General features: G+C 46.9%; 1 protein-coding gene across 1 annotated transcript in view; it reads right to left on the bottom strand.

Annotated features, from left to right (window-relative positions):
- TSPAN2 (tetraspanin 2) overlaps positions 1 to 23991 on the bottom strand; it is a 40313-nt gene extending 16322 nt beyond the window's left edge. Inside the window, exons 1-2 of the mRNA XM_065927191.1 lie at positions 23870 to 23991; positions 7013 to 7115 (exon numbers count right to left, since the gene is read on the bottom strand). Of these exons, the coding sequence (XP_065783263.1) occupies positions 7013 to 7115; positions 23870 to 23938 (172 nt within the window). The 5' untranslated portion in view covers positions 23939 to 23991. The remainder of the gene's footprint in view (positions 1 to 7012; positions 7116 to 23869) is intronic.
- Positions 23992 to 26698: the final 2707 nt, after the last annotated feature.

Raw genomic sequence — 26698 nt, 5'->3', positions numbered from 1 at the left:
GGCCTGGAGAATTTCATGAACTATACAGTTCATGGTGTTGCAAAGAGTCAAACATGACTGAGCAAATTTCACTCACTTTCTGTGGAACCCTTTTGCTCCCACAGTAGCTTTGTGACAAGTGGATAACCTATATCCAATCCCCTATGTTTCCTGAGGCCTGTTTCCCTTAGTTTGAGAGAGAGATAACATTTTGATATTGCATTTTTTGCATTAACAGCTGGGCCTTGCCATGCCAGTGATCTCCAGGTGACATGCTACCACCAATTCCCTAACAATTCCATCACTTGTCTCTGGTTTCAGATCCTTCTTTCTAAGCTATAAGCATCATTACAAGTAACACAGAAAGGAGACAGTGACCTCCTAAAAGCCTTGTATGAGTCAACTCATTTTTAAATGGCTCACCTTTTAGGGACTGAATAGTGGCATGGACATCAATTTCAGTGGCTTTTGGCAGCAGATGATTTTACATATCCATCTAATGACCATTTTTCATCTAAAAATATTTTTCTCTGCTTCTATGCAACTTTCCCTTCCTCCTAGCTTGTCATGGACACACACAATTATATATGAATTTAGAATACTGGATGGGACTTAATTTATGGAGAAAGTTAGGACTTGTGTGATCAGTTGCTCAGCTGTGTCCGACTCTTTATGACCCCATGGACTGTAGCCCACCAGGCTCCTCTGTCCATGGGATCCGCCAGGCAAGAATACTGGAGTGGGTTGCCATTTCCTTCCCCAGGGGATCTTCCTGACCCAGGGATGGAACTTGTCTCCTGAATTGGCAGGCGGATTCTTTATCACTGAGCCACTTAGAAAGCCGTATAAGGACTTGGGTTCTCGCTAAATAACAATAGCAGCAGTTAGTTATTGAGTGCTATTGTAGGAGTCACGGAGTCATTCAACACTAAGAGTGACCACCACCACTCCAGTGCCTCAGGGGCTCTGAGTCTGCACTATGCCCCTGACGGGTATTATCTTAGGAATCTGGCGCCTGAGAAGCCTCAGTGCTATCAGCTCGTCTCTCGCTCTGACTACCTGGCATCTAAACCACTCCAATATCTCCCCTTCTCCTACTCTCCTATGTAGTCGTGCCACCCACAGGCTGACTCCTCCCTTGGCCTGCCCTGCAGTAAGAACAGCCGCTAATATTTACTGAGGGCTCACTGCACTCGAGTACATTCATAGGTGAAATCATCTCATATGCACATCAGCCCTGTGAGGTATGTAGAGGCGGTATTCATATTTCAGAGGGGAGGAATCTGAGACACAGAGAGGTAACTTACCGAAGACTGCACAGCTAGTAAGGCTTGGAACTGGAACAAACTCAGGGCTCTACTCCAAAGTGCACACCCTAACTCCTATGTTGCGCTTTCAGCAGGAACCAGAAGAAAGGTGATTTTCTTAACTAGAAATCTGTAACTTTTCATTGGAAGGACTGATGCTGAAGCTGAAACTCCAATACTTTGGTCACCTGATGCGAAGAGCCAACTCACTGGAAAAGACCCTGATGCTGGGAAAGATTTAAGGCAGGAAGGGAAGGGGAGGACAGAAGATGAGATGGTGGGATGGCATCACCAACTCAATGGACATGAGTTTGAGCAGACTCTGGGAGATCATGAAGGAAAGGGAAGTCAGGCGTGCTGCAGCCCATGGGGTTGCAGTCCATGACAAAACAACAACAATAAATGGCAGGAGGGTTCTTTATCCCCTTCCTTGAGAATAGTGCCCAAGGAATCTAACACTGATGATTTCTGGGGTTTCCCCTCGAAGTATTTTCTGGGGTGGGAGCCAGAAATCTGGGCCTGCCAACTGTCTCTTTAGGTAAGTCCTCTTATTTCTCAGTTTTGTTATTTGCAATATGGCAATAATTATCTATACTTAAGTTCCTGTAAAAATGCTTTGGAGAAATTGTGTCAACAGGGTAAGCTATATCACATGTCTGTTTTGCAACTACTATGAATCTCAGGTACAACTAAAACTTGAGAAGTAAAAAATATTACCAGAGTGAGTCAGAGTCTTTAAAAAGCCCCAGAACACTCAGCACTGGAACCCTTACCTTACACATGACATCTAGCCACAATCAAAGCCAGGCTCTGCAGCTCTGTATTCGCCAAGGGACAGCCACAGAAAACCTGGGATTCCAGAGAGTGAGTGGCTGTGTCTGAGCAGGCAGCTACTTCCTCTTGGGGAGGAACCTGCTGATGCCCTCCATCCTTCGCTCACAAACATGACTTCATGTGTTCCAGCCTTCTGAGGGCCCAGGGAATCTCTCCCCACCTGTGCTTCTGGAAGGAAGACCCCTGTGTTGTCTGCACCCCTAAGGGCAGCCCCAGAGAAAAACTGTAATGGGAAAGCAGACTGGCATGTTAGTGGAACTTGGAAGACATTGGGGGTTTCTCCCAAGAGTGAAGGAGAGCAACATGAAGAGGGTCTGGGAAACAACAAGTCACCTAGCCTTTCTTGTTGCCAGTTCCACTCTTGCCAGGCTCTCCCTTCTCCACCCTAGCAACCAGTGGATGTGATACCCTGGGTCAGCCTCCAGGTTTGACCTGAACTCAGAAGTCCTTGAGAAGTGGTGGTAGGTGCAGTCAGTCTGACTGCCCTGGCTTCCTGGCCTCATTTCTAACTCCCCTCACAGCTGGATCCTCTCCACACTGATCCTTAACTATGAAGTCAATTCCAGATCTTTATTATATGAAGGGACATTCTCTCCATCACCGAGGAGGAAGACACAAGGGTCCCAGAAAGGAAAGCATCCCCCTAGAGGAGGAAGTGCATGTGTGCTGTGCTAAGTAGTGTCCGACTCTGTGCGACCCCGTGGACTGTGGCCCGCCAGGCTCCTCTGTCCCTGGGGATTCTCCAGCCAAGAATACTGCAGTGGGTTGCCATGCCCTTCTCCAGGGGATCTTCCTGACCCAGGGATGGAACCTGTGTCTCCTGCACTGGCAGTCGGGTTCTTTGCCAATAGCACCTTTTGAAATGTGATGTTGGAGAAAAGTCTTGAGAGTCCCTTGGACTGAAAGGAAATCAAACCAGTCAATCCAAAAGGAAATCAACCCTGAATATTCATTGGAAGGACTGATGCTGAAGCTGACCCTCCAATACTTTGGCCAACTGATGCGAAGAGCCGACTCATTAGAAAAGATCTTGATGCTGGGAAAGATTGAAGGTGGGAGAAGGGGGTGACAGGACAAGATGGTTGGACAGTGTCATCGACTCAGTGGACATGAGTTTGAGCAAACTCTAGGAGATGGTGAAGGACAGGGAAGCCTGGCATGTAGTCCATGGAGTCACAAGGAGTCGGACACAGCTGAGGGAATGAACAGCAACAACCACTTGGGAAGCCCCAGAGGAAGAAGGATTTCCTACAAAGGGTGGCAGTCATCTGCCCAGAAGCAGGGAGTTATACCACGTGCCTTCCTGAGGTCCCTCTCAGGGGAAGGTTGTGTTTCTTTAAGAGCACTTTAATGGGCCAAGCTTGTTCTCCAGGGCTCTTTAAAAAGTGGTGATAAGAGTTTAATGCGCTGATTGCTCTGGAACCTATTCTGAAAAGAAAATACACAGTTCAGTGCACAGTACCTAGCGACATGAAGTGAGATTTTCCAAAAACTGGGCCTGCTTCTTCTTTAAAGTCCTATTACCTCATACTGTTTGCTATGCAAGTCCATAAAATGGCATCCTGGTACATTTTTTTCTTTTCATTTTATTACAAGAGATCTGGTATCTTTCCTATTTGGAAAATTATTTATTGAGGAAAGAAATATCAACTTCTATAAACATGTATATTGCTCTTTCTATTTAGAAGAAATATTTGAAATGGAGAGAAGTTTCCTGACTTCACAAGGACTTTGTTGGCACTCACTAGAGAGACAACACAGGAAAACAAACAGAACAAGCACAGGCCTAGGTATTGGCAAACTTGGATTGAGGGCTGAGCCCCATTGTGAAAAGCTGGAAAACCATAGATGACTGCCAGCCCCCCTTTCCTGTCTGTTTCACGCCCTGGTCCTTAGTCTCCTTATTCTGTTCAGTGCTAAGACTCTGTGATAACTCTCTTCTCTGACCTTTGAGCACTGAACATAAGCATTCTCACCACCAGCCCGTTGTGGGTGACTTAGAGAGGGGAGGTGTGACTGACGAAGAACCAAGGGTGGCAGACCCATGCCCACATCCCAGGTCACCAGGAACAAGCAGGAAGGATTCAGGCCCTGTTGTGGGGGCTGTTGTTTTTCCCACCCTGAGTTCACTTCCCTTTCTTCTCTGTTAGACAAAGAACCTCCTTCACTCTCAGCCCATGTGGTCTGAGAAGGCTGACTTGCCCCAGCTCCATGGCAGGTGTGAGGCCCAGGCTTTAGCCAACAAGCCCATCTCAGGCAGCTGGCCACAATGACTGGTGTGGGAATGGGCACTGAACCCAAGACCGCCAATGACAGTGAGGCCCAGGACTTTGGTTGAGTCAGTTGGAAGAGGAGCACACTGTTGCCATGGTTACTTGGGAGATGGTACCTGGAGCTGTGGGTGGCCGATTTATCAGATCTAGGGGGAATCTGCCCCAGACTGGAGCCACAGGAAAACAGAGCTAAGAGATGGCTACAGACTGGATTCTGATCACATCACTTGTGTCCGTAAGATGAGTATTAATCCTGATTTTTCCATTATGAGTCAAGAAATTTCTGTTTTGCTCAAAACAGTTTGAGTCAAGTTTCTGTGATCTGCAACTGAAAGAGTCCTGACAAATACGTCCACAAACATGTGACATTTCTTGCATCTTGGGCAGTTCATATTGCTTTAGTTTAGATTTGGAAATAGGATCAGGAATGTTTGGAGCTAGTTCACCCTCCTACTCAGTGCAGGAATCTGCTGTATGGATAGAAGATCCACTTGGATTTTTGGTTAAATACCAATGTATCAGAGGGGTCACTTTCTATAGAAATCTGCTCAGCTTCTTTGATTTATCAAACCATTGTAAAGTTTTTCTTTTGTTGGACCCAAATCTACACCTGTGAAACGGCTATCAGTGCTTTGTTTCTGGAGGAACACAGATAGAGGCTGCTCCCAGACTGGCCTCCATCCTTCCTTCCACACCCTCACCCCTTCTCTAACCCAGCAGGGTCCCTGACTTCTGTAACTCAGGTTTCCATCTGAAAATCATTAGTTGTGACTTCTATGTTTGACTCTATCACTGATACCTTTTTTTGCTTTGATTCCTTCTGTCCCTGAGTTTAACAATGTTTAATAATAACATTTAATAATGCTTAATAAAGTTTCTTGCCTTTCTATCCTTTTCTTCACAATTCCTACTGCTACCACCATGGGTTATACCCTTATTTCTTCAGGTCTGACTGTATCAATAATCTAGCATGGTCTTTTTTGTCCTCCCCTCTCATTCCAGAATAATCGCTTTAAAACGCAATGTAGATTGATTGTGAAAGTGAAAGTCGCCCAGTCATGTCTGATTTTTGTGAGCTCATGGACTATACAGTCCATGGAATTCTCTAGGCCAGAATACTGGAGTGGGTAGCCTATGCATTCTCCAGTGGATTTTCCCTACCGAGGAATTGAACCAGGGTCTCCTGCATTGCAGGCGGATCCTTTACCAATTGAGCTATCAGGGAAGCCCTGTAGATTGATTGTACCCTCCCCCAAACTCTAAACTATCCTTCTGTTGTTTATTTTGTTTTTTAAAACTGCATTATTTATTTACTTTTGGCTGTGCTGTGTCTTCGTTGCTGTGTGGGGCTTTTCTCTGGCTGTGGAGAAGGAGGGCTCCTCTCTAGCTGTCTTGCACAGGCTTCTCTTGTGGACCACAGGCCCTGGGGCACACGGGGTGCAGTAGTTGTGGCACTTGGGCTCTAGAGCACAGGCTCGGTAGTTGTGGTACGTGGGTTTAGGTGCTCAGAGGCACGTGCTATCTCCCTGGATGAGGGACGGAACCTATGCTTCTGCACTGGCAGGTAGATTCTTTACCACTGAGCCATGAGAGAAGCCCCCCTTCTATTGTTTATTAAATTAACTAGCGCTGACATTCAAGGCCCTCGGTATCTGTCCTCCCTCCCTTCTCAACATTTCTAATCATAATTTCTTCCATGCCCATATGCTTTACATTCTGCTAAGAGTTATCTGCCCAGCCTAGGCTTGCTAATCACTGTCTCATAGGCATGCCTTGTGTCCCAAACCTCTTCAGTCCCTAGTTGTCCTCTTCTCTATTGATTAAGGTTGGTTTTTCACACCTAACTCAAACTGCCTCACCAGTTTAGAATGACCCCTGATGCACCAGCAACAAACACCACTAAGTTGGCACTTAGTTATACACTAGTTTCTCAGCCTCAGCTTATCACATGGTCTATACCAGCTTCCCACTCCTCACCCCTTTCCCACTGCGGGAAGAAGGCTGCACCACCCCTCCCACACTGAGGTCTCTGCCCAGGGAGGCTCTCCCGCCCCCACTCCCTTCCCTGCCCTCCCCACCCCACTCTGCTCCACTTCCCCTCCCCTCTGCAGTCCCTAGTCATGGAGGGACTCAGATTAGTCCCTCCACACCTTGAGCTGTCTCTCTTTATTTTGAGTTAGGTGTCTCTCCTAGACAATTTAAAATATACAAAATCACAAATACACAAAACGAAAGCTTGACTGGGCAGGGCTTCCCTGTCACCCTATGGATGAGCAAAGGACCGACATTGTCGTGTACCCACTTCACTCAGGGAGTGCAGGGGGGTTTTCCAATTCTTTGGACACGAATTGTGGTTACGTGCTGGGCTTCTTTCTTGAAGTGGCTGAAAGAAGTACAACCATTCAGTCCCACCTGGTCGTCCTCGGTTTTGGAAGCAGAGGGATGAACCAGGTGTGGGGTACCAGGGCCCTCTCCCCTCTGCCTGGCCTGGGTGGGCATCTGGGGCTCTGATTTGCCTCCTTTCTCTCCCTCCGTTCCCCTCCCACGGAAGTCCAGCTGCAGGCTCCCCTCTAAGCCCGGGCAACCCCATCTAAAGAAGGAGAGGCTGCAGTCACTCACCCACATAGAAGTACTCTGGGGACTTGTCCTCCGAGGAGAAATCCTTCATGGAGCCTCCAAACCGAAACCATAGTCCAAAAGCAATGACAGCCGACCCTGCCAGCTGAAAGGGAAATAGCCTGTGTTTACAAGGGAGGGGAACATGTGTGTATGCTCTGGGAGACTGGGGGCTGGCAGAGTGGTCCCTGAAAAACCAGCTGGACCCCTCTTCATCTTTCATACAGTGGGGGAAAAATGATGTGCTCAGAGTCCCCAACCCCAGGTCCCTGATGGGATGTTAAAGCTGGGCTCTCCTGATTCCAAGCTTAGAGTTTCTTCCATTCTGTCAGGCTGCCCTGTGATTATGGGGCAGGCACAGTCTAGCCCAGGACACTTCTCAAAAAGAGTTCCCACAGCAGTCCCCCTGGAAGCCATCTGCTCCTTGTCCTCTTGTTCCCTGCTGGGTACTCCGGACATCCTCACCAGCACCACAGAGAGAGGTCACCAGGAGCAAGATGAACTCCCAGACCTGGGGGACACCCACTTTTCTAAATAGGAAGAAAACACGCCAACCTCAGAACCCACCCACACCTCCTGAGTGCCCAGTGCCCAGTTAGAAAGCCGCTTTAGAAGCATCTAGAACCTGTCCTGCCCGCCCAGGCCACCATGGTCACTGCACTGCCCCGCCTGAGGACGGTTCTGCAGGAGGGAAACTGGCCGGGGTTTTTTTGTTTCTTTCTTTCTTTTTTTGGTTGCTATTTTGGGTTTCCATGGAAAGCAAGAAAGGAAAAAATAATTTTCTGAAAAAGCCTGGTCTGTGTGCTGTGTGGCTCATGGAGAGGCTGAGTGGCTGGCACAGGCGGTGGCTGGGCAGGCTGGCAGCTGCTAGACTCATTGCCTGCTTCTCTGCCGCTGTGAGGGCTTCTGTGAGGCTCCGCACTGGCTCTGAACGCCTTCCCCACCACTGCAGGACTGTCCCAGCGGGCTCCCGCCATGACTTCCTCTCTCTCCACAAACAACCATCTTGAATTTCATTATATCAGTTCAACAGTTACTCACTGGCACCTTCTGGACTCAAAGCATCACAGGAAAGTGAGCAGAGATGTAAAAAGAGCCTCCTGGTGTGGCCAATCCATCCAGTTAGAGCTGGGCTGCCTAAGCCATCCCCGAACCATTAGTTCAGAGGCTGCCCCGGCCCCAGTAGGGCAGAGCAGACATGGAGGCTGGCAACAAGGAGGCAGAAGCATCAAAGTCAGAGACAGAGGTTTAACAAGGAAAATGATGTCAAAGTTGGGGTCAGAGCCCTATTTATACAGGATCCTTCTGTGGGCTATCTGTGAAGGGCTGGGGCTCTCTGACTGGATTTATATGAAGACTTTATCTCTTTTCACTCTCTATTCCCCCAAGGCCCATTCCCTTGGTGGCCAGCTTCTTCAGTAGAGCAGCATGATGTCTGCAGGAGGAACTGGAGGCGCAGAGTTCTACCAGCTGGACTCTCTGAGGTGAAACAACTAAAAGTTTCCAGTACTTACAGGAAAGCATTAATTGGATAATGTGAGGGACAGCTAAAGGAACTGGGCTGCTCGACCAGCTTTAAAAGATTTTTGCAGTTCAAAAAACATTAGCAAGGCATGGAAAAATATTTAAAGGGGTACTGTTAAAACATTAAGAATATTTTTCTTTGAAAGGTAAAATTACAGGTGATTTCTCTCTTTGCATGATCCTCTCGAAGTTTTGTGGGTGAAGCAGGTATATTATAAGCTTAAAAGCCTAATACGGTAGTTTATCTCATCAATCCAAAAAAACTGGGGCAAGTTTTCTTGGGCTGGGCTTTAGTTTGGGAGGAAACTGGCTTTGAAGATCATTACTATTTCTCGTACAGGGAAGAGAGCGATGCCCTTTGGGATAGCCCTGTCCTCGGGGTGCTGCCTGGATGGCTGTGTCCAGCAGAACCTCACAAGCAGCCCTGCCCACCCCACCTCTGCAGCCACTCGGTGGAAAGAGTTTCCAAACACAAAGTGAAAATCTATTGACAGAGGCATCAGGCCAGGGCTTGCAGCCACCGAGCAGACGGTGGAGGAGGTGACTGGTCCCAGGGACACCCTACCACGAGGCCACATTTTTGGCATCTCTGTACACAGGCTCTAATTTATAGCCGTCTGGGATCATCCTCCCAGACGGAATACATTTGTCCGCTTCTGGCACAGATGTGTCTGATGCATAACGGAAAATTAAAAGAGAGGTTGCAATTTAAAACCCCAGGGCCAATGAGGAAAAAAATCTGAGCGTGCTCATCCACGCCCCCCCACCCCCAACCCCAAACCTAGGGTTTCCTCCTGGCTCCAGGAAACTGTGGGGGAGCTGGGTGTCGTCACTGTGGAGGGAATCCTCCCAGCATGCCGCCAGGTTGGGAACACTGTGGGTGTGAACCAGGTCAAGTCGTAGGCTGCTCCAGATGACAGCGATGCCTGCTTTGGAAAGTGGTATCAGCTGAGATGACACAGTCCTTTGGTCCTTTATAACTCACCATTTTTGTAAGACTTAAAATACTCTGTGTTCACTGGGCTTTGGTTGCTCTACCACATACCTGAAACTGCGTGAAAATAATTCACATCAAGTCCGGTGCAGTCAGGGACAAAGTGAGCAAGTCTAGAGTCAGTAAGACCCATCGCTCGGTGCCTCCCAAACCTAGGAAGAGACGTCTCACTGAGTGAGCATCTAGGCCTACATTTTAACCCTCCTAGACAAACCCACCACCCCTCGCACAATGCCCCCATTCTCCGTCCGTCCTTTGCATTCAGTCACAACACTGCACCTCAGCCAACGTGGGGACAAAGGCTGCCCTCATCTCCTTTCCTTTGTACATATCTTTCGAAGGCAACTATGGGCCTGACTGGGTACCATGCTAAGCATCAAAGAAGCAACAATGAAGAAGACAGTCTGACTTCCAGGGGGTGCTGGTGGTAAAGAATCCACCTGCCAGTGCAGGAGACGTGGGTTCGGTCCCTGGGTCAGGAAGAAGATCCCTTTGGAGGAGGGCAACTCAATCCAGTATTCCTACCTGAAGAATCCCATGGACAGAGGAGCCTGGCAGGCCATGGTCCATAGGGTCGTAAAGAGTCAGACATGACTGAAGTAACTTAACACACATGCACAGTCTGACATGGAAGATAATCCCATAAACTAATAAATGTCACAGGATGCAGGAAGTGTGCTCCATGGGACTGCATCACTACTCAGGGATTAGACCAAACTGATGACCGGCTGTCAGCAGAAGACATTCCATTTTGACTTACATCTTGAAGAATGAGTTAGGGGAGCAGGGAGGGACTGCAGGCAGAGGGAACAGCGTGGGTAAGGGCTGCGCTCCCTTATGTGGAACCCTGTGTTGGAGAGATCTCTCTCTTCTGGGGGAAGTCAGAGTGTGGAGCGTGAAGCTGGATTTACAGCACGTGGCTCAGGGCTTCTACTAAGCTTGCTACCATTGTGGAAAGCCCGTGGCAGGGTCTTGAGGGGAGGAGGAGGTGGAAGCCTTCACTTTGATGGGGACGAGTGCTGTGTGATGTCAGACACAGTGAGGAGCCACAGGTAGCGACCTGAGTGGCTGAAGACCAGATTGGGGTTGCTACGGGATGAATGCGGTGATGGGCAAGGACCATGAAGGATCCACTCTCTCAACCAGAGAACTCTGCTGAGGGCTGCTCTGCATCCAGTACCAGCATCACTCCCCATGCCTTTGCAACAATTGCCATGAGAAATGTTGTTTTTCCAGGAATGGACTTTTTCATACAACAGCTTGAGTAGGGCTTGGACCTTAATCATTTAATAAGTATTTATTGAACATCTATTGTTGTTCAATAGATGTTGAGCCAGGAGGCAAAGATTCACCAGATAAGGAAGATCTGGTTCCTTTTCCAGAGGATCTCAGGGGATTGTGAGAAGCTGATCCTGCCTCTGTGGCCCAACAGAGACTCTTAACGCTGTGGGCAAGAATTCCATCAGAGAACCAGCCCCTGAGAAGACACCGGATGTCATCATTCTTTGTGTCGCCATTTCTTTTCTGAGTACCAGTTGCGCATTAAGCACTCAGAGAATGTTATGCAACAGGATTTTGAGGGCAAAAGTGTGTGCACTATTTAAAAAGAGGACAGCAGTAAAATAGAGAAGATAGAAGTGAAAGAAACAGACAATGACATATAAATCCTCTCCATTAGATCGGGGATCACCCGGTACAATTGCATTGTGCATTTTCACGGACAAGTTATTTCAGTAGCTAACTATATTCTGTAGAGACTGCAGGACAAAGTTGCAAACTGTAAGCATGTCTGTGGAGAAAGTGCGTGTTTTAAAACTAAAGTAGCAGGGGACAGGACTATAGATTTGATTAGAAAACTTTTAATGCAAAGTGGATGGACAAAAAGTTTTCTTTTAAGTAATGCCCATCTGCCATAAACAAGTCATTTAACATGAAGCAAAGCTTGTTAGTGGATTTCAACTGTATTTTCCTGTAATTTATTTCCACTTTCCTGTGATTGCTGATGAAAGGTTCTATCTTGAGGATATATATTTTTACTTCAGAAATTATTTTTTCATGGATCAAAAACATGGTTCTTAGGAAGGCACTAATTGAAGGGATGGACAGTGCTGAGACAGAAAAATGCAAATATTACTCCCCAGGCCTGGGTCCTCCATTTTGCTTAGCTCCCCCTGACTCCCACCCCCACGTCCAGCAGAAGGTAGCCATGCTGACCACAAACAGCAAATACATGCTACTCTGTTATCTGATGACTAAATCCTCCAGAAAAAAAACATCACTTAGGGGTGTTCTCAGACAGTTCATGTGCTTTTCCCTAGATGGGTGTGTGGGCTTAGTTCAGTCACGTCCAGCCCTTTGCAACCCGTGGACTGTAGCATGCCAGGCTCCTCTGTCCATGGGATTCTCCAGGCAAGAATACTGGAGTGCGTTGCCATGCCCTCCTCCAGGGAATTTTCCCAAACCAGGGATGGAACCCAGGTCTCCCACATTGCAGGCAGATTCTTTACTGTCTGAGCCACCAGAGAAGCCCAAGAACACTGGAGTGGTTATCCTATCCTCCAGGGGATCTTCCTGACCCAGTATCTGAACTAGGGTCTCCTGCATTGCGGGCAGATCTTTACCAGCTGAGCTACCAGGGAAGCGCCTAGATGGGAGACTCAGTAATAGTCCTCAGATGCTCTCTCTAGTCACGCACAGTTCCTTCTCTCACCTGGGGACCCTGCTCTTGCTATTTTCTTAGCTTAGAAAGCTTCCTGTTTGCTCCACCTGGCTCATAGCTTTCAGCTCTGACGTCACTTCCTCTAGGAAGCTCACCCTGGCCTACGTATGTGCCTTCCTCCATGTCTTATATAACCATTTCTGTTTAAATATTTTTGTAACTTAAAGAAAATTAAGGCCTGAGCTGTGTGAGGGCAAGCACAGGGTCTACATTGCTGTGTCCCAAGCTCCTAATCCCTTTCCCTTGAACAATCAGTTCCGAAAAGACATCTGTTGAGTGAATGAATGGAGGGCCTTCTTCACAAAGGTGCCGTTTAGCTGTGCTGTGGACTGAATTGTGTCTCCCCCTAATTCAGACACTGAAGTCCTAACTGGCCCTCACTGTGATGGTGTTTGGAGGTGGGGCCTTTGGGAGGTGATAGGGTTAGATGAGATCATAAGGTGGGGATTCCCTATAAGAGACATCAGAGCCCTCTCCTTGACATGGAGGATGCAGGGAGAGGCAGCCGTCTGCAAGCCAGGAAGAAAGTTTTCATCAGGAACTGAACTGGCGGATACCTTGAACTTGACTTTCCAGCCTCCAGAACTATGAGATATAAATTCCTGTTGTCTAAGCCTCTCAATCTATAGTAATTTTTTTTCTTTATGGTGACCTAAGACAGGCTGATAGGAGCAACTGTGGACAACCTCCTTCACAGCCCTCCAAGGGAATACTTTCAAAGTACTAATTTAATTTCATGTGCACCTGGAGAACACTGGGCAGACACCTCAGATGCACTGTGTGAAGACACGGTTGAGTCTACTCAGCATAACACTTGCCCACAGAAAAATAATTAGAGCAGCTAGTATCAGTTCTGTGTCTTTCCAGCCTGTAAGGATGCATGCCAGGCATCAGGCATGAACACAAAGAATAAATCTATATACATCTTTTACAGGCAGAACATATGAAGACTTAAGATAATCATGGCAACACACACACACAGCACCCTCAAAGCAAAGAATAAACAAAATGAATTCTGTATTTCTAGTTCTTCTAGGGTGAATGCCATTGTGTATCTACCTACCCAACTTGTTGGCAATTTTCTTCTTCGGGATGACGTCACACAAAGCAGAAAATGACACTTCAACCCTAGAGATTTCATTAAAAGCTTTTAAGCTAATACTTGCTCTTGGAGGCAATTCTCAGCCCAGATGGAATCATGTAATGAACACTCATAATTCTTCATCTGATTGCAAACCACATTAGGAAACCATAAGGGTAATGGAGCTTCATCCTTTTAGCAGGCAAAAGTCAGAAGCACATTTGCTCTAGAGGATGATACTAGTTTTCTCAAAGAGGAAAGCCAGCTCCCGAGATTTTCATCCTATTATGCAGTGAAAGCAAGGCAAGGATTCAGATGGCACTTTCTCAAAATGAAGGATTTTGTCAGAAGAAATTCAAGAGCCAAATGCCATATGACATCCAGGCGAAACCACCTCAGAGGAAGGTTGGTGTCCTTGCTTCCACATCAGGACCAGGTGAGGTGGAATTGGGATGCAGGATGGTGGCAGTGGGCGAAGACAGGGCTGTTAGCTTGGAAATGCATGGCTGTCAGTCTGGAAATACACTGGTTAGATCCCAGTGTTTCTGATTTCCCACATTACTTTCCTTATAACGATTTCATGAGAGCAAGCTCATGCTAAGAAATTCCTGAAAGACTTCCTTCAGGTAAGGATAGATTTTAAAATCAATGCTTAATTCTCGGTACCATAGAAGGGTGTCTGTGTGTGTTAGTTGCTCAGTCATGTCCGACTCTTTGCAACCCCATGGAGTGTAGCCTGCTAGGCCCCTCTGTCCATGGAATTCTCCAAGCAAGAATACTGGAGTGGGCTGTCATTCCCTTCTCCAGGAATCTTTATGACCCAGGGATTGAACCTGGGTCTCTTGTGTAGCAGGCAGATTCTTTACCATCTGGGCCACCAGGAAAGCCCAATGGAAGGATTCTGCCATCCAAACTGCGACAGACTGGGACATTATCTATCTATCTAGAAAGACAATCAGGCGATATAATTGTGTTAAACACATCTTCTTCTGTTTGTTTAGGTTGTTATAGGGTTAACTGGTATGGATCAACTGACATTGCTGAAGTGGGGGGGGGGGGGGATGCTTTGCACAAAAGAACTGGGGAGACACTAAATTCAGGAGAGGAAGTTGAGCCAGGATGAAAAGCTTCCTCTGAATGATAAGGCAGGTAACTTAAATACAGATAGGTAAAGTTTATTCAGTGGTTATACATACTGCATTTTTCTAAAGAAGTATAAGGAAAAGGAGAAGGAGATCCGTAAGAATTAAGAGACAGATGATGGTTATATGGTTTTCTTCACACATTAAAACAAATGCCACAGACTACTGGCTAATGATTCCAATGAGCAGATGGCTTTATCAAATGAAGATCAAGTACAACTAAAGTAAAATCCAATCTACCAAGCTACCAAATTGATTTAAACCCAATGTCCATCTCACATGACCTAGAGGACCAGCTCCAGGAGGACAAAACTGGCTTTTTGGATGTTGTCTGAACTTCCTCCCACCAGCATCTGGCTGGCTTCATCCCAGGCTTGTCTCTGAGTAAACATGTGACATCTCATCTGTATGGAGCTTCACACAAGCGAATTGAATATTCCACAAATGGAATATTAAACAATACTTATTTTATGGCCTAATATTTTACAAGGTAGTCTGAGAGAACTACTCTTGAGCATATAGACAAGTTTCTTGAATATCAACCAATAATAACAATCTTCACCCAGTTTTAGTTGTTACAGAAAGACAATGGGAGGGGAGAAAAAAATGTTTCAGGTTAAATTTACATTAGATTGGAACAAGCCAAAACACTTTTTTAATTAAAACGTTAGCTTGAATGGAACCCAGTAGGAATCATGAGTCTTGTATTCTAGAGAGATTTTTCTTAACAGCTATTTGACCAGAACTTATTTGGGGTCAGGAAGGCAGACAGCATGAGGCCATTCACAGGGGGCTAGACAGATACAGCTAGGGCCAGGAGAGACCACATGGGCTTCCTGGGGAAGTGGCAGCAGCTTCCAGGCCCGTCCCTGCCCCACTGGGGGGCTCTGTTGTCCCTCCCCATTCCCCTGGCCTAGTTTATAAGCTGACGCTTTCCCAATCACAATTACAACGGAGAGGACAGGGCTTGGCACACACTTTGGAACATTCGCCAACTGCTCTTGTAGAAAACTTCACCTCTTCTGAGCTTTCAGACTGAACAATGATGCACTTGGACAGGTTAGTAATAAAAACATCCACTTGTATACGCTGTGTTGTCGAGGAGCTGCAGCAGATAAAATTGGGGGTTCTAGGCATCCTGGGTTAGAATCAAGCTCTGTCACTAACTAGTCCTGTGACCTCAGGCAAGTCTCCCAACCTCTCTAATCCTTAGCTTCCTCAGCTGCAAAGTGGAGGTAATAAGAGTGCCTCCCTGAGAGAATTAAACGACTTCATCTTACACACTTAGAACAGTGAATGCCCAGCACTTAGGATTATTATGGAGGTAGACTGACTAATGTTACATTAAAACTGGAAACTTAATCCTACTCAAGATAGGAAATACTGTGGCCATGATTCTAATGACTTAGACCTCTGCTGTCTTCCTCTACTAATTTTTACTTTAGCTCTCTCTGTAACAGCTGGGAGTTTTCTAAACCTCTACACTAAGTATGTCAGGGCCCCTTTCCAGAAGCTATGTTCCACCTCTCTCTTTAGTTTTAGTTAAGATCCAATAGAGAAAAGCAGGAGAAGATGACTTATGAGAGAAAGAATAAATTAGGCTGGAGCTGTCCAATAGAACTTTCTCCAGGGAGGTAAATATACATGTTCTGAGTCCAATACTGCAGCCATTGGTGACCCATCGTCACTGAGCACTTGAGATGTGGCTAGTGTGACTGAAGCTGAATACTCAATTCCTTTTAATACTGGTTAATTTAAATGTGAAAAGCCACATGTGGTTAGTAACACAGCCACCATATTGGAGAGTGCAGAATTAACATGCTCTAGAATTAACATGCTCATCCCAGCTTCAAACTTCTCTCCTTGTCAGTCTGTAGGCTTGGAGTGGCTAAGAGGGTAGATGCTGGGGCCACACACAGAAAGCCCGCTCTGCCGCTGCTCAGCTCTGAGGCCCTGGAAAAGGCTCTGAACTTGCTGGGCCTGTTCCCTCATATGTAAACTAGGGGTGACAACAGCTGCTATTTTAGAAGGTCATTGTGAGGGTTAAAGAAGTTAAAATATAAAATATGCATGGGAAAGCAGCTATCATATAGCTTCCATTTATATTTTGTTTTCAGTTGCTCAGTCATATCCAGCTCTTTGCAACCCCATGGACTGCAGCACGCCAGGCTTCCCTGTCCTTTATGTAATGTTTCATATTCTTCTTCAAGTTTTTGCTTACTGAAATTAATTTTAAACACTATCTCTTGATATCAGTATATACCCTTTATCAATTCCCATCTTGCTTTTCCTCTGCCTTAAGCTGATCAGAGGTATTCTCAACTTCTCCCTCTTTCTCACATATGCCAGAGTATTTTATGCATCTTTTTTGTACCTGCATTTCTGGAATGCATCAAGACAATCAAACACTGGATGTAATCTCTCTGTTCATAGACTTCACATTTTCCAAATCTGCAGCATTTGTTATACCTTACATTCCAAGTGCCTTCATAAGTATGTCTGGTGAAAACAGCACAGTGTTTAAAATCAGAAGACCTGAGTGTGAATCTTGCTTTTGTTCCTCTTTAACTCTTTAGACACACCATCTACTGTGTCTGCCTTCCAGCTTCCACATCTGTAAAATGGGGGTTACATTGTTTCATGGGACTGTTGTGATTCATGATCAAATGGGTCATGTATGTAAGAGCATTTTGTAAGCCAAGGCATCATGTGAATGTTACTTTTGCCCATAAAAAAATTCAAACAGGATTAAAACAAAGCAAGCCAAGGTAACCCCTATTCATATCTGTATGATGTGCTCTCAACCCATCTGGTCATCCCATCTTACCCACTTCTTTTTCAATTCCTTCTCCTTAATTCCCCTATCAAGAATGACATGACGGTTAGTGTAGTGTCACTTGCTTTAGGAGAACAGCCTTGTTGTGATATAAACTGTCAGTGGTAAGGTGGGGGACAGAAGTTATGTTCCTTTTTGTCACGCATGACTGGAGACTCAAAGATACTGCGTTTTCTGAGATAACACAGTGAAATGCCACGGACAATGGACAGATGACCTCGTGGTAACTGTAGAAACCATCAATGCTCAATGTAAAAGAAAATCTTAAAAGAATAATGGTAGAGAGGTAACTGGAAACAGAACTGCCACAAGGGAGCCAGATAAGCAGGCCAAAAGGGAGGACACTCCCTGCCCCATTCAGAAATGAGAGCCACCGGAGCACCTTTGATCTCTTAGGGCCACATCTAAACCAGCTGTTCTCAAAATGTGTTTCCTGGATCAGCAGCAGCAGCAACATCTGGGGGCTTCTGAGAAATGCAGACCTACTGAATCAGAATATTTGTTTGAACAAGATTCCCTGGTGATCTGTATGCACACTGAAGGGTAAGAGGCACTGACCATGGGGTTTGCCTATTTCCACCCACTGGGCTCAGAAGCATGACAGGGAAGAAACAAGCAGCGCCAAGCTGGTGTGCGTTACCCAGAGCCCTGTCAGTGACGGCTGAAGCTCCTCCAGGTGCCGAGGGACGGGAGGAGGAGGAGACCGGCACGGCGCACCCAGGCCCCGAGGAGCAACGACATGAGAGAGATGATAAGCTACACTCAAAGGCACAAGGGAGTGTGGCTCATGATCTGACTAATAAAACAGATAACTAAGCAGAACCTGCACCGGGAACTCTACTCAGCGTTCTGTGGTGACCTAAATGGGAAGGAAATCCGACAAAGAGGTGATGTGTGTACACGTGCCGCTGATTCACTTTGCTGGACAGAAGAAACCAACGCCACATTGTCAAGCAACTATACTCCAGTAAAAAATTAATTTAAAAAAAACGGCTCAATGAAGCACCAAATAAAGGTGTCTTGAGTGTCTCAAGATCAAGGAATGTATCTTAATTATTTCTGAATGCCCAGCACTTGGCAGGGTGCTGGGCACACGCTAGGTGGTCAGCACATATTTGCTGAGTGACTAACTGCAGGGGAAAGAATCTCTCCTTTTGACTCCAGGCCTTCAATAAGCTACAAGACTCTTGCGACTTTGCTTGACTGGTTGGACTTAGGACACCTGCTTCCCACTTTTCCTTACTTTCACGAATCTCTTAGATTCTGGATTCCACTTTCCTAGTCTTTCCTGTCTTCTAGTGTTTAAACAGGATTACCACTAATATCTTGTGCTAGTGTTTACTATGCACATGTACCATACCTAATACTTTACATTCATTTACTCTTTTATCTGCACCAAAAGCATAGATGGATGTTAGTACTTGATTAAGTCCATTATATAGATGAGAAAAGCCTCAAGGAGGTTAAACAGCTTACTCATCAAGCTTCCCTAGTTCGTAAATACTATGGCCAGGAATAAACTCAATGAGATGCAAGTATCCACTTTCCAGGCTTCAAATCCGTGGATGTGAACTGCCATGCCGCCGAGACCTGGCTGAGGTCTGTAAGACTACTGGGACGATAGCTCTTGCTTCTGCAGGCTGGCACCTATTATAGCGTCCTTGCCTCTCCCAGCAACACTGGGTGCCTCCTGTCATCCGCAATAGGGGAGGCTGGCAGCTGGCACTCTCTCCTCACCTTGACAGAAATCAAAAGTGGAGACGAGGACTTCCCTAGTGACACAGTGGATAAGAATCTGCCTGCCAATGCAGGGGACACGGGTTTGATCCCTGCTTTGGGAAGATTCCACATGCAGGGCAACTAAGCCTGTGTGCTGCAACTGCGGGAGCCCGAGTGCCTAGAGCCTGCGCTCTACAAGAGAAGCCACCACAGCAAGAAGCCTGCGCATTGCAGCTGAAGAGTAGCCCCTGCTCACCACAGCTAGAGAAAAGTCCACGCAAAGCAATGAAGACCCAACACAGCCAAAAAAAAAAAAAATTACAAAAACATTAAAGATTAAAAAAAGCAGAGACCATCCGACAACAGGGCCGAGGAAATTCCTAATCGCCTTCTGGGGTGGTCTACCTTTGGGGTGGATCCCAAAGAATACTTTCTTCAGGTATCGTTTTTTCTTAAACAGTTTTTCTGATAGGTGGTACCTCTGAAGTTAGTATTTGAAATAAGTTTGGAAAAGAGGAGGAGGCAACCTCTGTGAACTTTGGTGGAGTCAAACATCTTTGACTCTCAAGCCCACAAGACACAGCCCTTCTTAAAAGGACCCGTTAGACATCACCAAGTGAAACCCCAAAGCCGCATTAACAACAGTGAGAAGGAAAGGGGAGCAACTTCAAACAAGCCATATATGGCATCGGACTTTCGACAAGGAGCGGTCTTGCTTCCTGTTGGTCGGCAACCCTGAGCAGCTCACACAGCACAATGATAGGAAAACGCTGAACACACAACAAACCGAGGAGTAAACAGCGCCCAGGTTTATTTTTCTTTAAACCAACACAAGTGGCTTGTTGGATTGTGGTGTTTTATTTATATTGCTATGCAACGGAGGGAAAAAAATAAAGGTGATTTCAGTGAAATGCATGGAACTATGCCATGCTATCTGACTGTAGTATACGAATTTAGACACGACAGATGTTGGGAGGGGTTACGTGTCAGACATCAACCGTGATAACAAATTAAATTAGTGGGGCTCAGGGCTAGGTTTTACTTTTGTTTTGTTAAAATTCAAGGGTGAATACAGTCAGCAGCCCTTGGCCAGGCTCTGGTGGGATCTAGTTGAACGTTTATAAAATCAGGAGCACGATCTAGGGAAACTTTAGCCAAGCAGCCAGAAGGAGGTTGCAAATCCATTTGTCAAATTGCAGATCACAAAATATACCCCACCCCCGCTTGCCCCTGCGCCTGCCTTCTGGTGAGTTCCTGACAGGAAAGGAAGTGCTGCCACCCAGGGGGACCTCAGATGGGCAGGCACACGAGCATCTAAGAGCGTGTGTAAATATTACGCTTGAAGTCCCGGCAAATGCCTGTCCTTCCAGGAAAATTCTCCCCTGCTCTCTCCCCCTTCCCCAAACTTCCCACAAATTCTCCAGCCAGGAAAAAACAACATAAGAAGCTAGGGTGCGGCTTTTCTGTAGTCAGGTTCCCTTGGTTACAGTGAAGGTAGATACTTAGACTATGTATCCCAAACAGTCACTTTCTTCTAAATCATTAGGCGCTTGTTTCAAGTCCTCCCATTCCCTTTAGTTGTACAGGTACAGACATGGGAGAGCCACCCGTCCCTGGCCCCCATTCCTCGTGAAACTGAGAGTGAGCAAGGCCCCGCTTCCCCTCCTGGGCCCAATCTGTGCAAAGAATCAATCGACAGGTAATAAGTAGAAAGGGTCCTCCAGATAAAGTTGACAATTATCTGTGCAAATAGCAAAGGCCATGTATATCAAGTTCTCGATTCATTAATTCTTTCTACGGGTGCATTCTGTGTGCTGAGTACTATTAGGCACTAGATATATATTTGTGAACAAGGCAGAAAAAAGTTTTCTGCTCTCAGTATTCTAAGTTCTAGTGGGGAAAATCCACAAGGACGAACTGAGAAGCTAATGTGTAAATGAAGACAAGCTGCAAGTTCCTTGGCAGCAAACATACACACTTTTCCCAGATATTAAGGGGCTCCGGGGAAAGAGGGCTAACTTTCATTAATGCTTTCTGTGTGCCAGGCACTTAATAATAATTTAAAAAAATTGAGCACTTACTGTATACTGGGCTCATGGGAAGGTGAAATCAAATACTTTATGTCTTTCCTTTTAATCCTCTCAACAACTCTTACCCCAATTGTTCAGCTGAGAAAACAAGGCTAGAAATAAGAATAACTTGCTCAAGCACACTCTGCTTGGGATCTCTGCACTTGAGCCTGATCCCTTTGTCAGATGCCACTCTCACTCTTGCTCTGTCCTTCTGCTGGGAATGGTGGTGGTGTATCATCCCCTCACCCTTGTCCACCTCCAGCCTACCAGTCCTTCTAAATTCAGCTTAAACATCACCTTCTTCAGGAGAACTGCTCCAACTCATCACTAACACTATGGACTTTTTAAAAAATTGCTTACTTATTTATTTACTGTGTGTGTGTTTCTATTTATTTATTTGATTGTGTGGCATGTGGGATCTTAGTTCCCTGACCAGGGATCAGACCCGTGTCCTGCAAGTCCCTGCATTGGAAGCATGGAGTCTTAACCACTGAACCACCAGGGAAGTCCCTCCTGTGAACTCCTTAATTAGATAAGATATATAAAAGGCCATGCTTAACCCTAGTGGCTAAAACATGGTGGGCATTCAAGCATTGCTTGTTCCTACCTCCCTTCCTTCCTGTGTCAGAGGTGTGAAATTTGTCACTTGACTATATACTGTTGTGTTTGTTGTTGCTCTATATGCCTTGGTCATTTCCTTAATTAGATTAGCAGCTCAGGGAACAGTATTTTTATTTACAAATATATATGTGTGATTGTGTGTGCATATAGATATTTATATTTACATATATGCTATTTTTACAAGTCTCATGTAATGATGGTTTAACAGTATGGTTCTCAAACTTGAACATGCATCAGCATTTCCTGGACTTGTTTAAAAAGATTGCTGGGTCTCTCCTCCAGAATTTCTGATTCAGCAGGACTGTGATGGAACTTAGAATGTGCCTCTCTGACAACTTTCCCGGAGGTGCTCTGGCTCAGGACTCACTTTGAGAACAGCTGGTTAACTACGTGTACCACAGTGCTCAGAAGCATGAAGGCTGAGTTGGAGGCCCACCTCTGCCTCTCATTAGCTGTGTGACCTTGGGCAAGTGGACCTATTTGTGCTTCTGTTTTTCCTTATTTGTATAAATGGGGATAATAATAGTATGCACATCCAGGGTGTTGTGAGGATTAAGTTAATGATGAATGCAATGTGCTTAGCACTGTCTCTGACACAATGAAAATGCTCAATAAATGTTGCCTATTATCCCTGGAAAGGCTGGCATGACATTAGGCACTAAATAAGCTGAACTCAGTCTAAGAATTCCTTCTCAGACTTAGATAAGACCTCTTTTAAGCAGTCAGAGTGTCATTGAAGCATAACACTTATAATTAACAGCTTTAAAATTAAGCCAGACTATTACAAAGTACAACGTAAAAGGCCTTTAGGAATGCCCCTCCCCATAGTATGCTGGATGCAAATGACCAAGTGTACAAAAGACATGTGTAATTTTACTAGGACTGTCTATGGGGTACCTGCTTTACACCTTTCCCTGCTGAAGGATGCTGAGGATGGCAACTTGGCCTCTGAGAGCTTGGAACTGCTGGAGTCACCCAGGCCTCTCTCTGGGCTTACAAGTTGGCAGACACCAGTGGAGACCATCTTTCAGTAATTAGTTGGTGTCATGGAAGAAAAGATCCCCAGAGTAGTCAGGACAGTCACCAACCTCCTCTATCCTAGTTGTTTGAAAGCCCTTAGTCCCCTGCTGCTCCCTCCCAGCTCTAAGAACTTCTTCACCCAAAGCAGGATCTATATTTTCCTTCAGGGTCTATCTGAGCAGTTAGAGTGGCTGGCAGTCCCTTGAGGAAGCCCAAGAAGGAATGTGCACACAAGACAATTCTCAGACCTTGTCTCCTAGTCCTTCAGGGCCTCAGACAGAATATCTAGGAATTCAGGGATGGTCTAGCCTTAATCTTGTTCCAGTAATATGGGAGACAAGGGTCGTGGCCCTATCTGTGAACAATATTAGTGAACCACTAATCCCTGGAATGTTGTTCATTCAATGCAAAGTTGAATGAGATCATCTCTGGGAGCAGTAGTATTTTGCAAAGCCTGCTGGCAGGGCGTTGTGGGGTGGTGCTGCCGCCCCTTGGAAGCCCCTCCCTTCCTCCCATTCCCTTACAGAAGAACACAACCCCTTCCTTCCAGCCCAGCGGTACCCTCCCCTAAAATTCAGAAAAAGGATGACCTCGCCAATATCACTTCCACTGCTACCCCCGATTTCCCACATATGCCCACCATGGCCAGGGGCTGTCTTCACACACTCTGGATGGGGCACCACCTCTGGCAGTCCCGGCGCCCTGGCCAGGCCCGGGCTCCAGCGGAAAGGCAGAGCGAGAAGGGGGTGTGTGCACTGGGGTGGGGTGGGGGGGGTGCGGGGTGCGTGAGGGAATCTGGAGGTAAGGAGAAGCTGGTGTCCCCGCATCTGGTGCCATCAGGCTCCAGATGAAAAGCAAGGCAGAGAGGTTCTTCAACGGGAAGAGCCACACGCACGGGGTCTCCCCGCTTCTCACCATTTTTCGTTGCTCGATCTCTCTCGTTTTTCTCCCCCTCCATCCCTCTCTCCCTCCCCCCACCCCCTTTTGTCTGCCTTTTTCTCACCTCCGCCTTTTTGAACACCCAGCCTTCAGGAGCCTTCGGACGCCGCAGCGGTCAGCTCCCTGGGGACCCCAGCCCTGCGCCCCCGCCCAGCCCCCTCCCCTGCCCGGCCCTCTCCGCTCCGGGTCTCACCCAGAAGAGCAGGTTGAAGCCGAGCAGCAGGTACTTGATGCACCGCAGGCCCCCGCGAAAGCGCCCCATGCTGCGGCCCCGGCGGCGGGATCCGGAGTCCCCAGGCCCGGGCTCGGAGCGCCGGGAGCCGGCGGGGAGGGGGCGGAGCGCGATGGACCGTGGGCGGGGCCTGCGGCGGGTGGGGCCTGCGGTGGGCGGGGCGGCGGGCGGGGCGGGAGCCCGCACCGGGTGAGAGGATCACCGAGACCCCGAAGTCCGCTGGCCGGCTATGGGTGGGGGCGCCGCGGGCCGGGGATCGAAAGCCCAGAAGGAGCGGGTACCCCGCTCTCCCCCGGAACGAGGGAAGGCTGCCTCCGTCCCTCCCCAGGCCGGGGGAAGCGCCCCGCCGGCGCGCGGCTCGCGGTGATTATCGGAGCATCTGCGAGAAAGGAGCGTCCAGTGGGAACCCGAGACCCATTTAATCAGCGCTCTGTGCAGACTCATTTGAGGCCTGCGGTGATGGTTGAGAATAAGGACACGGCCCTGGTGGCTATGGAAACCTGGGAAGGTGGCCTCGGGTAGAAGAGATAAGTAGGACCCAAGGCTGCCCAGAAGCTGTCAGTACCAGTCGCGGGGCACCCGGGTCCCAAGTTGTGGTTTCCCAGCGACTTGCCAGCGCACAGGCCGCGCGGTAGCAGATTCTAGGAGACCCTCCCTCGGCTCCTCCCGCGCTTCTCCAGAACTCTTACCTTAATAGGCAAGAACTGGGAGAAGGCGCGGGATGAGGCTTTCCTGCGTCCAGAAGGTTGTTCCCCACGCTGCACGGCCTGGCCTGCGGAGAGGGGGTCAGACAACCCGGGTCCTGATGGATTCGACCATAGAAGCCCTTGGAAAGGAATGCAAAACCTCAGGGATTATTGTGATGTGGTTATGGGAGAAAAGCGGGAGCAGGTTTTGTTTTGCTTTGTTTTATTAATATAAAACCGCTGGTGGGGAAACCAGGCTCCCACTCCCATTGACTAAGTGTCTGCAATATGTGGTGCCAGACAGTACGGCGGGGGCGACAAGAAAGTGTGAAATCCAGGGAGCCTATGCATTAATTCAAGTGCCTCTTATATACCAGGGATAGTAGCAAGCCTCAGGGACTCGACAATGAGGAGACAGCCAGGCCTGGCCCGATGACTCTGGTGGTAGCGACAGATCTGTGAATAAATAGTTATAGCAAGAAGAGGGCAAGGCTCTGGTAGGCACCTCCTAGCCTCAGGGCATCCGGCAGGGAAGGCATTGCTGGGGAGAGTGGGCCTGAGCAGGTCCTGAATGAGTCTGAAGAGAGAGGAGGAGCAGATGGGGCAGCTTGGGCAAAAGTACAGGCTGGAGAGGCAAGGGCCTTCTTCGAGGACTGTGAGAAGGGAGGGAGCCCAAATGGAGCAGAGGGAGGTGAGAGGGGATGGTGCTAGGGCACAGCTTTCAGTCAGGTCACCAAAGTGCAAAACTACGCTGGAGCCTCCGTTTCCTCATTTGCAACATGGAGATAACAGTACATACCTCATAGAGTTATGAAGATTAATAAGTTAATATTTGTAAAGTGCCTAGAACAATGCATGGCACAGAGTAAGAACTGTAAGGGTTAGCTTTTACTGTGTCTTAGCCTACCCGTCAGTTTCTACCATGTTGCCATCTTTGCCTACCTCTATGTCTTTGGACATTTGTTTGAATATCTCATGCGTTTTACTTATGAAAATGAATAGAAGACAGAAGAATGAGTGTGCAGGTTCCAGTAATAAGCGTAAGCCCCAAATAGTGAAATAGTCATTAGGTATGCAGAAAGAGGCACATCTTTAGCTTCAGTCAAACAGCTTGTCATCTCTGATCTATTAAAAAAGAAAAAAAAGTAAATTAAAAAATAATGTCTAGTAGTAGTAGACATTCAATAGTATGTAGTAGACATACAATAATAGTAGACATTCAACAAGTCTCTGAAATAAATGAAAAACAATGATATCATACTTTAAATATATTGTTGGATATTATGTCTCCAAGACAAACTACATTTAGAGACTATTCTAGGTTTTTTAGGAAAGAATCCCTATTATAAATTTATTGTTCTTTCATATTACAATTTTAGTACACATGTAGTAGAGACAGATCATTGCCTACTAACATAACAGATATGGATTTTGAGTGTAGACTTCCCCAGTCACTCCCTCCAACAAAGCTGTGTCTTAGGGGAGCTGACTCTCGATAGGACTAGGGCATTCTAACTGATAACACATGTTCAAGAGTAGATTATTATATGAAAGTAGGAAACTCCATTAAATAAGGAAGTTAGCCTTTAAACTGGACGTTATGCAAAGCTAGAGACAGAAACTAAGCAGGGGTAAGATGGTTAGATTTCTATTTTTAGTCAAATTGGGGCTGTGTGGAGGATGCCTTGAAGTGAAGACTTGAAGCTAATTAAGAGACTGAAACAGCAATGCAGGGATTCCCCGGTGGCTCAGTAGTAAAGAGTCTGCCTGCAGTACAGGAGACAGGTTCCATCCCTGCATCAGGAAGATCCCCTAGAGAAGGAGATGGCAACTTGCTCCAGTATTCTTCCCTGGGAAATCCCATGGACAGAGGAGCCTAGCGGGCTATGGGTTCCATGGGGTCACTAGAGTTGGGCGTGACTTAGCAACTAAACCACCACCCATAGCAATTCAGATAAGAAATGAGAACCTGAACCAAGACAGGGGTAGTGGGTTTAGGAAGGAGGCTCAGATTTGAGAGATATTCAGACTTGATGAAAGATCAAGACAGATTGGATATAAGAGGTAGAGGGGAAAGAGAAGAAAGGATGACTGCTGGATTTCT

The sequence above is a fragment of the Muntiacus reevesi genome, chromosome 1 (genome assembly GCF_963930625.1).
Source record: "Muntiacus reevesi chromosome 1, mMunRee1.1, whole genome shotgun sequence".
In the NCBI taxonomy this organism is placed as follows: Eukaryota; Metazoa; Chordata; class Mammalia; order Artiodactyla; family Cervidae; genus Muntiacus; species Muntiacus reevesi.
Note: the sequence above shows the minus strand (reverse complement) of the source record. Positions and strands in the feature narration are given on the sequence as shown.